The sequence below is a fragment of the Bufo gargarizans genome, chromosome 1 (assembly GCF_014858855.1).
Source record: "Bufo gargarizans isolate SCDJY-AF-19 chromosome 1, ASM1485885v1, whole genome shotgun sequence".
NCBI classification, from domain to species: Eukaryota; Metazoa; Chordata; class Amphibia; order Anura; family Bufonidae; genus Bufo; species Bufo gargarizans.
This window is the reverse complement of record NC_058080.1, coordinates 59,935,555-59,952,199: the sequence shown is the minus strand read 5'-3', so window position 1 is coordinate 59,952,199 and position 16,645 is coordinate 59,935,555. Positions and strand designations below refer to the sequence as shown.

General features: G+C 44.6%; 1 protein-coding gene across 1 annotated transcript in view; it reads left to right on the top strand.

The window, feature by feature from the left end:
* Window positions 1-16,645, top strand: part of MFSD10 (major facilitator superfamily domain containing 10) — a 38,763-nt gene that overhangs the window by 603 nt on the left and 21,515 nt on the right. The window contains 7 exon segments of the mRNA XM_044295668.1: window positions 4,869-5,157; window positions 5,854-5,950; window positions 8,915-9,018; window positions 10,500-10,658; window positions 11,310-11,387; window positions 11,389-11,499; window positions 13,602-13,710. Of these exon segments, the coding sequence (XP_044151603.1) occupies window positions 5,008-5,157; window positions 5,854-5,950; window positions 8,915-9,018; window positions 10,500-10,658; window positions 11,310-11,387; window positions 11,389-11,499; window positions 13,602-13,710 (808 nt within the window). The 5' untranslated portion in view covers window positions 4,869-5,007.

Sequence of the window (16,645 nt, the reverse complement as noted above, 5' to 3'; positions counted from 1 at the left end):
TGCGATGCTACAGTTGCAAAAAAAATTCAACTTGGATGGATTTTTTTTAGACTGTCGCGTTGCAGTATGTAGCACGTCGCGTAGTGATGCCATTGAAAAGCATTACATGAAATGTTGCGTGACTCTCTTGTCCTCCGACACATGTTGCCGTGTAGCCGGACCGTCAGTAATGAGGCTACACGGCTACTTTTTTGTGTGTGTGAGAGGAGTCATGACATGACATAATGATGTCACCGTAGCGATGAATGATCTGATTTTGGTGAGGGTTGAGGGGTCAATCCATTCCCGTTTCGCCATCTATCGCCATTGTAATGTCTAATTTATGGGTGGTTCCACACACAGCATTTTTTTCATGGCTTTACTATAGTACTTGAAAAATGCCAGAAAGAACGCTATTTATAGTAAAAATTTCATAAATAGATAAAACAACTAGAGATGAGCGAACTTCTGTTTTAAGTTCGGCGTCTAAAGTTCGGGGGCGGGTTAGCGGAGAATCCCGATCTGGAACCGGATATGGATTCCGACTTCCGTTGTGGTCCGTGGTAGCGGAATCAATAATGGCCGATTATTGATTCCGCTACCACGGACCACAACGGAAGTCGGAATCCATATCCGGTTCCAGATCGGGATTCTCCGCTAACCCGCCCCCGAACTTTAGACGCCGAACTTAAAACAGAAGTTCGCTCATCTCTAAAAACAACACTTAAAAAGCACTTGTAAAAAAAACATCAAGAAAAATGCATGAACTTCTTTATAGGGTTATTTCCCCCCCCCCCCCCTATATAAATAGATAAAACAACACTAAAAATGCACTTGTTAAAAAAAAATCAAGAAAAATGCATGAATTTTCATTATTTTTTTTTACAAGGCCCCCCCCCCCCCAAAAAAAAAGTATCATGGAGGCCTTAGGGCTAGTTCAAAATCAAAATCTGACGTGTATTTCGCGTTAGAAATCCCTCTGGTTTCCTTCTCTTTTTAAATTTTTTATTATGAATGTGCAGATCTGGTAAACCGCGAGCAGATGCCCAGCGTGGTTTCCAGCAGCATCCGTCCCTGGACAATGCGCTAAGAATGGACTTCCGCTGTCAACCCGTGGCTGCGTGAAGTGGGGGGCAGGGTCAGTGCTGCTGCTGGCGCCTTTTTGGCGCCAAATTCCGCTGGCAAAATACTCAATGGGGGAGATTTATTGAAACTGGTGTAAAGGAAAACTGGCTTAGTTGCCCATAGCAACCAATCAGATCCCACCTTTCATTTTTCAGAGCCCCTTTGGAAAATGAACGGTGGGATCTGATTAGTTGCTATGGGCAACAAAGTCTGTTTTCCTTTGCACCAGTTTGATAAATCTCCCCCAATGTGAACAGGGCTGTAGGCTGGTATCACACACACCTTTTTGTGACGGTTTTTGATACAGTAAGAAGGACAAGTATAATTCCTTACTTTATATTTCTCAGTTGCTTTCGACCCACTTTTGGCTTTGGCAAAAAAATAAAAAAACTGCATCAAAAACTGCCACAAAAAACTGTGTGTGACACCACTTTTATGGCAGTAAAATGCCTAAGTGCAGAAAAACGCCTCAAAAAATGATGGGGGAGATTTATCACAACTGGTGTTGCCCATAGCAACCAATCAGATTCCACCTTTCATTTTCCAAAGGAGCTGTGAAAAATGAAAGGTGGAATCTGATTGGTTGCTATGGGCAACTAAGCCAGTTGTCCTTTGCACCAGTTTTGATGTCTTCAGATAAAAGTACATTGGGACAATGTAAAGGGCAAACTGACTCGAATATGGCGTTCAAGAATGTTTTTAGAAACTTACGCCAGCATCAATCCTTTATGTGGAGGGGTATGGATAGCAGGAACCATGACATGCGCTAGGGCGAGGGAAAAGTAGCGGAAATGGCTATAGCGACCTATCTGGTTTCTCCCTTCATTTTCTTAAAGGCCTCTGGACTATGAGAGTTGGAATCTGATTGGTTGCTATGGGCAACTACTCCATTTTTGCCATGCACTAGTTTTGATAAATCTGCCCCAGACGTGTGACGGGTTCTGTAGCAATTGTTTTGCTGTAAAGATATTAGAGCCATATTACGGGTCCGTCTTAATAGGTAGAGGTGTCCATGAGGCCATTCCTGTACTTCTGTACGCCTCCAATGGCGGCAGCATACAGAAGGTGTGGCGTGCCCCACCGGACCCTGTATGTACAGAGGGGTTCTCGGGGAGAATATGGTCGTACACGTGGAGTCAGATGGAGCCGGTACAGCAGTGAACAGTAGTCACAGAGTTGTGTGAGATTCAATGGTGAGGCCTTGGATCACGTGATTGTATTGTACGTAATTCTGAGCTGGAAAAAAAGTGCCAAATTATCACACTTTCCAGATTATGAGATGTAAGGTTAAAGGTATTTCACCGTATATGTGCACATTATATATACATAGTACTTGTGACGCAAGGCTGGTACATAGTACTGTATGGATACGTGCCATATGTACACCAGAAGGATGCTCCCTATCGGGGTTGTCCTGCCTGTTAAAGACCTCTCACCTGTCGCTACATGTCAGTTTTAGTAACTACCTATATTCCCCAAGTAATAACATTCTGGTGCCATTCCTCTATTATTCCTACTAGAGGTTTATGAATTAATTGCCAGTAGGTTCAGCCGGGTGTTACTAGGTTGGGGGGGGGGGGGGGGGGTGCTTCTGACAGACTGTGCAGGGACACGCTCCAACTGGTAACACCCATCTGGTCCTTCATTGCAAACTGATGTTAATTCATTTATAACTTCTAGTAGGAATTATAGAGGAATGGCAGAACGTCAAGAATAGAAGTTCTAGAATTGTTATTACAGGGGGAATGCAAGTAGTTACTAAAATTGACACGTCAGGAGAGGTGAGAGGTCCTCTTTAATACAATTTTATACAATTTGGATGAAACAGATTAAACATAAACCCCCACAGGAAGCAAAGTAATAACACGACGACTGAATCACCCGACCATGGCACCACCGTCATCTGTGAGCTCAAGTCCTGCATTAGGCTTCCAGGCCTACTCTTAAGAAATGACTTCAGGGAGGAAGCAGATGTGAAGCTCATCACAAAAAAAAAATAGCCTTTATATTATTACCACGTGCCACAGATTCCAGCCACCGATGTGCGGCAATACTGTGTCACAGTACAGAAACAGATACTTGCTGACTCCTTTATATTAATTAGGCCAGCAGTGCCCCCACAGTAGGGCCACAAAGCCCAGGAGACATTAACAGAGTTCCCTTATTTAATTCAGGACTGTAGGAAAACTTTTTACAGAATAAAGGAAATATGCCACAGCACCCCACAAGGCTTCATGCACACGGCCGTGTCCGGATTTCAATGCAAACCAGGGTTCCACCTGCACCATATTTATCACAGGAGTTAAGTGAGTGGAGTGTGGGAAGTGAATGGGGGTCTTTGTTTCCCCTTTGCACTGGCGAGGGTGAGCCTAATTTATGACGAGGCATGCGCCTTGTCAAAAATTAAGCGCACCTCTGGCAGTCCATGCGCCAGTTGTAAAAACGACTTCAACCCCTGACCTGACTAGAGTAGTTTTTCGCCAACATTAAGGGCTCATGCACCCGACCGTATTGCTGCCCTCAATCAGCGGGACTGCAATATTCGTGCACCGGCCTTGTACACATCGTACAATGGATGCCTACCCATTCACTTGAGGAGTGGTGCGGAACGGAGGCACAGTACCCCATGGAGGCACTACGGAGTGCTTCTGTGGGATTTCTCTCCGTGCCTCCACACTGCAAAAAAAAACTGAATATAGAACAAGTTGAATGGGTCTGGATCCGTCTATGGCAAACACACGGATGGTGCGCGTGCATTGGAGACCACAAATTGCGGGTCCCCAATGCACGGAACGGCCGTCACAAGTGCATGAGCCCTAATCCTTTTTCCAGGAGTAAGTGTAGGTAAATTTGTCAGGGCCAATGTCCCGGCTCCTGCAATTCTCTTGGCACTCTTAACCCTGGGTTCACACCTGAGCGTTTCTGAGACGCGCGTTTTACGCACGTATTTGTCGCGCGTTTTTATGCGCGTTTTTTGCAATAGTAAACGCGCGTTTGTGTGATTGACTGCAGTGTTGTCCAATGAGTCTATGGCCAAAACGCGCGACAAACGCCCCAAAAAAAGCTCAAGAACTTGTTTATGCGTCGGGTGTTTTACAGCGCGTTCAAACGCGCTGTAAAACGCTCAAGTGTGAACCAGGGCGATAGGGAAGCATTGGTTTTCACGTGTTGAGCGTTTTACAGCGCGTTTGAACGCGCTGTAAAACGCTCAGGTGTGAACTTAGGGTAAGTGTTAAACGCAGCTCCAAATTCCTCGTGCGACCAAATATTGTCGCACTGGCTTTTAAATAATCGCAAAAACAGGCGGTGCCATTCGTAAATGACCCCCAGCATGTTTGAAAATGGAAGTGAGATTTGCCTGTCCGTCCTGGAGGTCTCCCCTATTCCTGGAAGTCTGCTGGACAGAGTATGGGCATTGGGGTCCGGTGCTGTAGGCTGCATTTAATGCTTCTATATTAGACTTGTCATCTCATACGGGGGTGAGGACCGTATTACAAAACCTACCTCTGCAACCCTATTGCTACACCAGCGGGTGTCTGTCTTGAAATGTCCCAATATGTGGTGTTCTTATCAGTTTAACCCTGCATATTTTTGCAAGACCACTGAAAAGTCTTTTTGCACAATTCCAGCACACACAACATGTCCATTTACAGGGCACAGCTTCCTCTTCAGACACTCGCACTATTTAACGCTTTGCTTCCTCCTTACAATACTGCAGCCACTTCTGACTATTACAAAAGAATAACCGTGAGCTTCTCCACCAGGAATGTCAGCGTAACCTGTAGAGTGCACCGCCGTGAGTCAGCACTATTGACCCCCCAGCACCTTGAAGGAAGTAGCACTTGGCAAGAGTCTTCTCATTTTCCAGGCTGCAGGTGTTGGAGCTCAGCAGAACCCAGGAAGATGACCGAGCGGACGGCAAGAACCCAGGAAGAACCCAAGCAAGGCAGAGTCATCACTGTGGTCTTTGTGGCTATGCTCATCGACCTTTTGGGCTTTACGCTTATCTTGCCTCTCTTGCCTTCCATATTGGATCATTACAGCAAGTCTAATGTAAGTAGAGATGCAAATGGTCTACTCTGTAATAAATATGTGTATGAAAAATCTAACAACTGGTTTAGTAATCCTCTCCAGATATAGTGTATGCGTTATTTGGAGTAAGGAACGCCCGTTGGATTCATTCACCAGGATTCAGCAAGAGTTATATAAAAAAAGGGAATAAGGTGATTTATTTTCGGTCTTCATAAAAGTTGATTACTTACAAAAATAGTTTAGGAAAAGTCTTAGTCTATTGTCCATATGTGAATATGAAAGTCCATAAAGTATCATTTCTGAAGGGTAGGAACCTCCTTCTCAGGGTCAATGTTTGTCTTCCATCTTCAGCAGCAACCCTGGATTTGGTCTCCTAACCAAAAATGTATGTACCAAGGCTAAGGGACCTTGAGGAGAGAGTACCCACTCAGTCCTGTTGGTTGATGATAAGGTCACGTTCACATACGCAGAGAACCTTCTGTTCCAGAAGGTGCCAGATCCAACATACACAGGACGATTGATGGCTCCCAGCGAACCTCATTGACTATAATGGGGTCGGTTGAGTTTCCAGTATGGTTTCTGCCATCCTGCTTTCTTGTCGGAATCTGCTCCACCGCTGATGTGAACAGAGCCCGACCTGTGTAGGACTCCCCTAATACTCTGCCGTGTCTAATAGTTATATGACCCGTACCCGTGTCCCTGCTTCTTCTTATCCAGGATGGCCTTTATCAGACGTTACAGAGCACAGTGGACTGGTTTGCTGAAACGGTTGGGGTTCCCCAGGAGAGGAAATACAACAGCGTTCTGTTTGGAGGTGAGCCGTGTGACTAGTCAGGTACAGGTGGAGTGCCACAATTTACAGACTGAAGCCTTAAAGGGGTTATTCCATGATTGATGTACAAAAAATGAAAACCAGGCATTATATAGTACATGCCAATACTTTTCTACAAATCTAGAACCAGCCCTGTACCTCACATCGATCCAGAGATCTCCCCATTCATTGCTCCAATTCCTCTGCTAGATTATCTTCAGCCTGGCAGCTCAGGGGACGTGTCCTTTCTGCTGCAGCTCTCTCCCTGTAACTGCCACAGCTTCTAACAGAACATATGGCTGAAGATTTAAACTGAGCACGCTCGACCAGCTCAGTGAGAAGGACATAAAATAAGGAAAATAACAAACAGCAGGTGGCGCTAGACAGATACATTTTATTAAATAACTCAGTGGCTATACAAAATTTTTAATTACATGCAATTACAAAAGTATTCAGATCCAGGGGCTGGTTTGAAAAATGTAGAATATTTCTCATGACACAACCCCTTTTAAAGTTTACGGAAAATAAATTATTATATGTAAATGTAACATATTCTGGAGATGGGATCAGAGACTTTCTATAGAGCCCGTCTTTAGTATCGAGGAGAGACTGCGCTCTATGTGAGCACTTCTTTCCTCTCGTTGTAGCAAATCAGTGTGGGGGTGGGGGGCTCAGCACTCAGATTCCCACTGATCAAAACTTTTGATATGTCAGTATGATATACTGGATTATTTTAGTACAGGTACACGTTAAGATACAGGACCACTTTAATTGTACTGCTCTTGGTGGAGTAGCAGTCTAACTTGCTCATACAGTGTATCAAGTGCCACATATAATACTGGTGTCTTCTTAGACCTCATGCACACGACAATTCCCCCCTTTCCCCATCCGATCTGCATTTTTGGCATATTGGATGCGGACCCATTCATTTCAATGGGGCTGCAAAAAATGCGGATAGCGCATTGCGTGCTGTCTGTGCAGCACAATAGGAATAGGCATTTTAACAATGGGGCCTGCGGAAATTGTGGGATGCACATGGGCGATATCTGTATCATGCTGATCTGCTGTTTGCGGACATATGGTCGTGTGCATGAAGACTTATGTGGCAGAGGAACCATTGCGCCCCCTCAGGCCCAGCTGTGTTTTGATCGTGGTGGTCCAGATCCTGAGACCCCAACCAATTACTAACGGCTTGGATCTGACTCATATACTTTCTATGGATCCGTACAAGCTCCAAGGAGAGCCGAGTAAAGTTGGTCGCAGTCAAATGGGCACAATGCTCAGTGCTCTGCACCTTAATTTCAGTGATCGGGGTATGGGGGTGTCAGGGCCTGCATCTCTACCAACTTCTTTCCTTTTTTTTTTACATCAGAACTTTCTTTCAAATTTTACTTACCCTTTAAATGCAAACCCATAGAATTTGAATGCAGCTCTGGATGTGAATAGAGCAGTTCATGAATTAACAAGTGATCAGTGCTAGGATAAATATAGTTTCAAAATGAAATTTACAGTTAAACAGGAAGATGTGTCCAAAACGGAGCTGAGCTTTGAGAATAAAAAGACTGGGAATCCCCATTTGTCTCTACTTATTGAAATACAAACTTTTTATGAGCATTTCAGTTTATTTTTGTTAGCTTCCTCCTTCCTTCTCCTTAGTTTACCCTATTTATATGACATATGCCGTATAAGTGGTGTAAACGCCCCGGTGTCATAAGTGCACAATACAGGAGCAGCTTGTGGGCAGCCTATTGAGGCCTCATGCACATAACCGTATCTATGTAAAATACGTATAACATCCGTGTGCATTCCGTATTTTGCGGAACAGAACAGCTGGCCCCTAATAGAACAGTCCCTATCCTAGTCCGTAATGCAGACAATAATAGGACATGTTCTATTTTTTTGCGGAACGGAAATACGGACATACAGAAATATTGAAATAAATGGTTCCGTATACAGTCTTAAAAAAACCGGAACGGACACACAAAGAAGATACGCTTGTGTGCATGAGGTCTGACACAGAGACCTCATAAACTAGAAGGAATGTTAATAATGGAAGTACAGATACATTCTCATGATTCCCACTAAAACATTTTGGGAAAAGTTATTTACTGTATGCTCTCATAAAGTAAAATGTCACCAACTTGTGTGTGACATGAAGCCATGTAAAAGGACCTTGTACTACAAATGTCTCCGGGTCATAGATAGAATTTCAATTACTGCAGATTTAATGTGATCCCTCAAATTCTATTTCAGGTCTTAAAAAGTCCAAAACCCTGGTGTCCTGTGGTTTTATGTCATGGTCCCAGGTGTCTGATATATGTCCCACTCCCTGTTGTACTGAAGCTTCCTGACACTGGTGTCCTGTGGCTATATGTCTCAATTTCTGGAGTCCAGTGGTTTTCTCTCCCAGTTTTTGAAGTCCAGTGACTTTTGATGTCCCACTAACTCTGTGTCTAGTAGTGTTATATCCAAGTACCCAGTGTTCAAGTAGCTTTATGTCCCATTTTCTGGAGTCCAATAGCTTTATGTCCCAGTTTTTGACGTCCTTTGGCTTTCTCCCAGTTTATGGGGTCCAGTGGCTTTATGTCCCAATTTTTGGTGTCCACTGGTTTTCTCCCAGTTTCTGGCTTTATGTCCTGGTTTCTGGAGTCCAGTGGCTTTCTATCCTGGTTTCTGGAGTCCAGTGGTTTTATCTTCCAGTTCCTGGTGCCCAATGGCTTTATTTCCCAGTCTATGGAGTCCAGTGGCTCATGTCCCTGTTTTCCAGTGGTATCAGGTCTATTATATCCCGAAGCTTCATGTCCCAGTCAAAGGTGTCCTGAGGCTTTATGTTCTCAATCCCTCATGTTTAGTGGTTTCATGCTCCACTCCTGGGATGTCCTGTGGTATAACAGTCACTTTCCATTTTTTACATATTGTAATATCTATTGCTCTTTGATAATTAATGTAATATTTCCTATTTTTCAGGTCTTATTGGGTCCCTTTTCTCCCTACTGCAGTTTCTCTGCTCACCGCTCACTGGAGCAGCCTCTGATTATGCAGGAAGACGGCGAGTCCTGATGATCACTACGGTATGCACCTATAAATATATATATTAGTTTTACTTAAAATGCATCAGGGGAGATGCCAATGACTGCTGTGGATTTGTATTGAGTTCGTTACCATGATCCTAATACAAAAGGGAATTTTATTTTAATTTTTTTGCAACCAACCCTGTGCGGCCATGGGCATGGGCGGTCAAGACGTGGGATGGAGGGCACTGTCCATGCAATCATCAGGCACTAGACAGGGGATTAGCCCTAGCAATACCACTGGACTTTCTACCACTTGAATACAGTACAGCTATTCTCTCCCCAGGGTTGTAGCTATAGGCGATGCAGAAGTTGTGCCAAAACCTGGCACTTGAGGGGGTCCAGAGAAGACACTAATATATATACCACTTGTTAGGTGGGGGTCCCTGTTACATACTTTATATTGGGTCCCAGGAGCTGCAGGTAATGCTGGTCTTGCACGTAGCATAGTGGTCTGTGGACCCTCCAGGAGTAGGAGGTCCTCCTGCTACCTCTACACCACTGCAGGTATTAGCGTTTATAACCTTCATGCCGTTTACTGTTTTCAGGATGTTATCGTTATTGTTTTACAGCTTCACACACAAGATACTAGTTTTATATTGCTTCCTGCTGTTATCCTTTCACCCTCCCATAGACGCAGCTGAATTCCCAGCATTCCTCATGGCCTTGTTACATGCTCGCCTAATATCAGCATATTTTCCACCAGCGAGTTATGTCAGTCTTGTGCATGCTCTAGGCTTCCAACACGAATGTTACGCCCACGGGATTTGCTGGGTCATAGGAAAATAGAAAAAAAAAGTTTTATCAGGTCATACCAATTTAGTGGACAGAAAGCAGTCCAGCAACTGATGATCTGGAAATCCTGATTATCAATGGTGATAGTGCATTATAATCTAGAGCTGAGGTCCAGATTGAAAGGTCTCCAAGCAGGATCTAAATACTCGCTAGTCTCCGGAGATCTATACTGTATGTTGTTTTTATATAAGCACCGCAGCTCGTGCACTAGGTTCACATTCAACTTGGTTCAACATGGTTATAACGGAAAATAACGTAAGACAGAATTCAAAACGGAAAACTTTAGAGGCATTCCGTTTTGATCCGTCGGCAGGACTTTCTTTTCCGTCCTGGATAACAGAAACCAGACGGGTACGTTATGCTTGCCCATTGACCTCTATTATGGCGGATCAAAACGGAATGCCTCTAAAGGTTTCCGTTTTGAATTTCGTATTACGAATTCCATTATAACCATGTTATAACGAAAAGCAATAACGGAATTTATAACGCTGATGTAAACCACCCCCATAACCTGCAAGTACATGGCTTCTTTTTTATTTTTTTTATTTGGTGATAGCTTTAGAAATTTTACAACAGCTCGAATCTCCCCCACCCTTAAAAAAAAAGAACTTAATACCATCAAGCTCCCAGTTATCACCCCACACTGGACGGGTTAACGGTTTCGCTCACATGTTCTTCTCTGGCAGGTTGGGTTAGCGGCATCCTATGCTTTATGGGCCATCTCAAGAAGCTTTGGTGTTTTCCTGATTTCACGTATCATTGGAGGATTGAGCAAAGGAAACGTCAGTCTGTGCACAGCGATTATTGCTGACCTACCTTCTCTTAGAAACCGCAGTAAGGGCATGGTAAGTACACAGTATGCTGGGTATATTGGTGGCCTATGCTGCTCTGAACACAAAGGGGGTCAATTACTATATTGCAAAATTTGTCAAAGGTGAAATATTGCAAAAAAAATGTGCTGCTTTTTCCGACATCCTCAACACTTTTCCAAAAACTGGGCGAGGCATGGACAGAGCAGGTGGGCTGTCGGTGGGAGTTACGCAGTCTGACTTATTTAACATGTGGCGCACATTACACCAGAAATCTACTCCGGCTCTGGGCTGCAGTAGATTTCCGTTCTGGAGTATGAACAGTAGAAGATGCGACTAATTTATTAAGAGGAGTGCAGATCTTCCTTCAGCTGCGTTTTTACTAAGACCTAAGAGTATGAAATGCCGGTCTTAGTGAATGATCCCCACAATGTGCACAGATGAGCCACGCTTCTCCCACAGAGTAGTGATTGATTAGGGGTGTAGATATTTGGGGATATAGAGATGGCAGTGTCCACCTGGCCTCTCTGCCACATGATACCTTAGTATTATAAATGGCGCATGGTAGGAGGGGGGCCCTTCCATAATACATTTAGAGGAGATGATAAAATATACATGGCGCCACTTACCATTCCGTATACGCAGATTGTGATTTTACTGGAAATCTGATGTTCCATTTTTTCACAGGCAATGATCGGGGTGGCCTTTTCTTTGGGTTTTACCCTTGGCCCGATGGTTGGAGCTTACATTGCAATGAACACGACTGGGTGACGAGCTCTTCTACGTGCGGCCGGCCCTCCTCGCTCTCCTTCTCTCCGTTATCGACCTAATATTCATATATCTACTCCTTCCAGAGACTCTTCCCAAGGAGAACAGGGTAAGACGGTGCCATCGAAACCTGAAAGGGGTAACTAGATTAGAAAACCCATTTTTAGATACACAGTGGACTGCAGAACTACTATGAGTATTCTCTGCTCTGCAGGACCCATTGATTTCAACGGGCAGCACGTAACGCTCCGTTTCTCCTAGCACGGCCGCTGCGCATATTGTTCCCTGGCCGTACGATGTGAGATGTGCCGGTCATGTAGATGGAATGTGGGTGTTGTGGCTGCTGCATTTTTGTCGGTCAGGGAAGGAACGTCATTCCTGATTAATTTCGCTTTTCGCTTAGCTGCCGAATGTCAATGGTAGCATCTGTAAAATAGCTCTTCCTGCAGATTTAAAGGGGGTTTCCAATTTTATATTAAGAAAGCTAAATCAGTGTATAAATGAAAAAAACTTTACAATATACCCTGTGTATCACTTCCTCACCATGCTCAAAATCTCTATTTGCTGTATGTGAACGGAATGGCTTTCAAGTCTACATCCAACGTCTGAAAACCAGTAAAGGGACCGTCCACACGGAGATTGTTGCAGGCTGAATTTGGCATGGATTCTGCACCAAAAAGCCAGCAGTTAGTCACATTGCAGCACAGTTGCAGCAATAAAGCGCGGACACATGAACGGCTGGCGGCCTCTCATTGGAAAGAATGTGGCTTTTTGCTGTGGGATCTGTGCAAAATTCATAAAAAAATTATAAAAAATCTGCGTGGACGGGTCCTTATACCTTTTTAATGCTGAATATTTGCTACAATTGTAGGGGTGATCCAAACATTACAAACCTCTTTCCCTTCCTGATAGTTTGTTACTATTTACCTGCACAGATACACTGTATCAGCCATGCGCCTCCCTAGGTGATTCAGAGCACTGTGCAGACTGGATACAATTGTAGCAAACCCTCAGCAGTGAGATTTATAGGTTTTCGGCCTCTTGAACTACAGCTAGCTGTTTCAGACTACAAAATCGGCATGACGACGTGTCCAGGATTTTGCGGTGTGGATTGCAAAGGGTGAAATTAGTGATGGAAATTACTCACTATTTGACCCCTTAAGAGTTAGTTAAAGGGGTTTTCCAAGATAGGTCATCAGTATCTGATCGGTGGGGGTCTGACAGCAGGGACTCCCGCTGATCAGCTGTTTGAGAAAACCTATTCGGCGAGCGCTGCGGCCTTCTCTCAGCTTTCCCTAGGCCATAGACGTCACGTTCATCGCTCACGTGGCCTAGGCGCAGCTCAGCCTCATAGAAGTGAATGGGGCTGAGAGCGATACCAAGCACATCCGCTATACAATGTACGGCGCTGCGCTTGGTGAGCACGGAGAAGGCCGCGGCTCTCACAGGAGCGCCGGTTGACTTCTCAAACAGCTGATTGGTGGGGGTCCTGGGTGTCAGACCCCCACTGATCAGATACTGATGACCTATCCTGAAGTCACGCCTCGTCATAAAATTAGACAAATCTTAGGGCAGTGCTAGGAGGAAACTAAGACCAGCGTAAAAAGCCTGTCTTAGCAATTGTGCCCCATAGAGACAGGTGACATGGCTGGCTGGCTTGTTCTTGCCTCTTGGACTTCTAAAAACAGGGAATAAGTCTAAATGGTGGAGTAACACTGAGGCCTCATTCCCACATCCGTGTCCGTTCGTGATGACATACGCGAGAAGGTGGTCAGTGGCTTGTCCATGAACAATCCGTGTTTGGTCAGCGTGTCCATTTTTTGTATTCTACGGACACTGCTAGACTGAAAATTGATTTTCAAAGCATCTCCTAGCAATGATCCGTGAAAACCATGGACTAATCATTGATGGCATGTGTGTTGTGTCCGTGGATTTCACGGACCCATAGACTATAATATGCGGAGGAAATAGGGCATGCTTCCATGGTGTCACCAGAGACCCACAGTCTGTGGAAAACCACTGATGTGTGAACACACACATATAAAAGTCACTGGATGTGTGAGCGGGCCATGGAGACCACAGACAGCACAAACGTGGTAAAGAGACCTGACTTAGGGCAAAGGGCCATAAGTTTATTAATGTAGCCACTGTGTGGACATGCTTTTTACTTCTGCTTGATATGTTCTTACCTCTTCTCTTTCTGTTTTTCAGGTTCCATCCATGATGGTTGGATTTCAAGGGGCTTCAGACCTGCTCAGTCCTGTGTCCTTATTCCAGTTCTCTGCAGTAACAAGAAGAAAGGACCGTCCTTCTCAAGAAAGTATGTATATTTTGGCCAGAAGTATTTATCTATCTATCTATCTATCTATCTATCTATCTATCTATCTACTAGATTGTGATACATTTTAGATCAGTGGGGTCTGACCATTGCCACCCCCACAGTTGCTGGAACACTGCTGCGGTGAGCATTCCCATAGAATCTGATATTTTTTGCTGTCTTGGTTAATATATATTATATATATATATATATATTATATATATTTTTTTTTTATTGCAGCTCTGGGGCTGGTGTTTTGTATTCAGACATTTTGCCATAGACTTTTCTATGGGGGGGGGAAGAAATTTCAAAAAGAAAACGTAACAAAAAACGCCACCCCTCATAAAAAAAAATGGCTGTAAAAAATGGCTGCTTTCTTATAGAAACAGCCCTGACTATTATACTGACTATTATGTGTAATCTGTGGATAAGTGAGAGGCACTGTTTTTCGAATAAAGCAAAGGATTGTTTCTAATCCTGTACCACCCTTTAAAGAGGAGCTGATCTCTTGTGATCGTTGTAAAAAGGATACTTCTTAACAGTAATAGCAATAGAGGGAGGTAATATGGATAAGGTTCTTTAAAGGGGTTATCCCATGATTAATGTAAAAAATTAAAATCAGACATGATATAATACATGACAATCTCTTTATAACAAAGCTAGAACCAGCCCTGTACCTCACATGGATCCAGAGATCTCCCCATTCATTGATCTGCTAGATTTATATCAAACTGGCAGCTCAGGGGAGTGTCTTTTCTGCTGCAGCTCAGGGGGCGTGCCCATGCTCTCCCTATCACAGCTCAGGAGGCGTGTCCATGCTCTCCCTATCACAGCTCAGGAGGCGTGTCCATGCTCTCCCTATCACAGCTCAGGAGGCGTGTCCATGCTCTCCCTACCACAGCTCAGGAGGCCTGTCCATGCTCTCCCTACCACAGCTCGGGAGGCGTGTCTCGGCTCTCCCTACCACAGCTCGGGAGGCGTGTCTCGGCTCTCCCTACCACAGCTCGGGAGGCGTGTCTCGGCTCTCCCTACCACAGCTCGGGAGGCGTGTCTCGGCTCTCCCTACCACAGCTCGGGAGGCGTGTCTCGGCTCTCCCTACCACAGCTCGGGAGGCGTGTCTCGGCTCTCCCTACCACAGCTCGGGAGGCGTGTCTCGGCTCTCCCTACCACAGCTCGGGAGGCGTGTCTCGGCTCTCCCTACCACAGCTCAGGAGGCGTGTCTCGGCTCTCCCTATCACAGCTCAGGAGGCGTGTCTCGGCTCTCCCTATCACAGCTCAGGAGGCGTGTCTCAGCTCTCCCTATCACAGCTCAGGAGGCGTGTCTCAGCTCTCCCTATCACAGCTCAGGGGGTGTGTCTCAGCTCTCCCTATCACAGCTCAGGAGGCAGTTGAAGGATGAAACTGAGCATGTGCGGCCTTCTCAGTGAGCAGGACAAAGAAATAAGAAAAAGGACAAACAGCAGGTGGCGCTATACAGATACATGTTATTTAATTACTCAGTGGCTATGCTAAATTTTAAATTACATGCAATTACAAAAGTATTCAGATCCAGGGGCTGGTTTGAAAACTGTAGAATATTTTTCATGGGACAACCCCTTTAACTGCATGCATTCCCCATGTAATAACAATTCTGGAGTGTCTATTCTTATTACTTATGTTGTGCCATTCCTTTATTATTCCTCCTAGAAGTTATGACTTAATTACTATCAGTTGGCAATGAAGGTCCAGAGGTGTTACCAGTTGGTGGTGTGTCCACTGGCAGCACTAATTGAATGATGCCATTTATAATCAGTCATGTCTCAAGGCCTTTTAAAAAATTGAACATTGACTTATAGGATAGCTACCTTACATGCATTAGAGGCAGAACTTCCCTGAGTTCCAGAGGAGCGTTGCTCGGCCTATCAGAATCCTCACGTCATTTATGGAGCGCTCCATTAGGAGATATTGTATTCCCCAAATACGGAAATGGATCTTCAATGTAAAATGCTAGTAGTTCATTCATAAATTCTAGCAGTAATAATAAAGGAATGGCACATCATAGAAAAGTCCAGCAAGAATGATGTCGATAATATAAAGCATAAGGGTAATCATATATAAAACAGAACGTCCAGCAATAGACCCTATTGAAGGATATAATGACTATATTTAATGAGGAAACTATATCTCTAACGAAGTCAGATCGAGTGGGCCACAGATAGATAGGACAAACTGGGTGAGCGGAGGGGAATTATCCCTGCCACTGTTACCCTGATCTAGTCCTATGCCCAGGGACGTCTCCTGGTGGTGGGGACTCCCTGTCCTCGTACCTAGCCTGAAACTCCTAACAAACCCTGATGAGGTGATGATAGGAGGAATGCTAATAGCGGAAAGTGGCCCTCCTCGAGGATTGACAAACACAAAAGAATCAATCAAAGAGGTGTCCACAGTATACAACCCTCGTGGCCTATTGCCAGGAGGTACCAGGTTCACCTAGTGGTTAAAAATTACGTAGACAGAACACACGCACAAAAGAAACATATACGAAAATTAAGTGATAAACAAAGGATACAGAATTTAACCCCGACGCGTTTCACCCATGGAGTGGGATCCTCAGGGGGTAATGCGAGGTAGATATATAAAGTAAAGAAGGCCCAACTATAAAATGCAGTGGGCCCCGTCTAATGATAATACGTAATTAATGATTGTGTTAGAAAAAGACACCAGACCCAACCGAATTAATGAATAAAGATCGATAAATCAGCCCCCGAAGGAGAGTACATACAGTCAATGGGACATGAACTGAGCGGCAGGATACCATGCGTCCATGCGAGGTTGCGTCTCTGTAAAAAGAGGGAGCAACCCTATCTCACAAAAATAATTAATGCGGGTGCTCAAAGAGGGGCATCAGGGATGATGACCACACCTCATGGTGGATGAGGCTGCCGTAAACTCCCAATA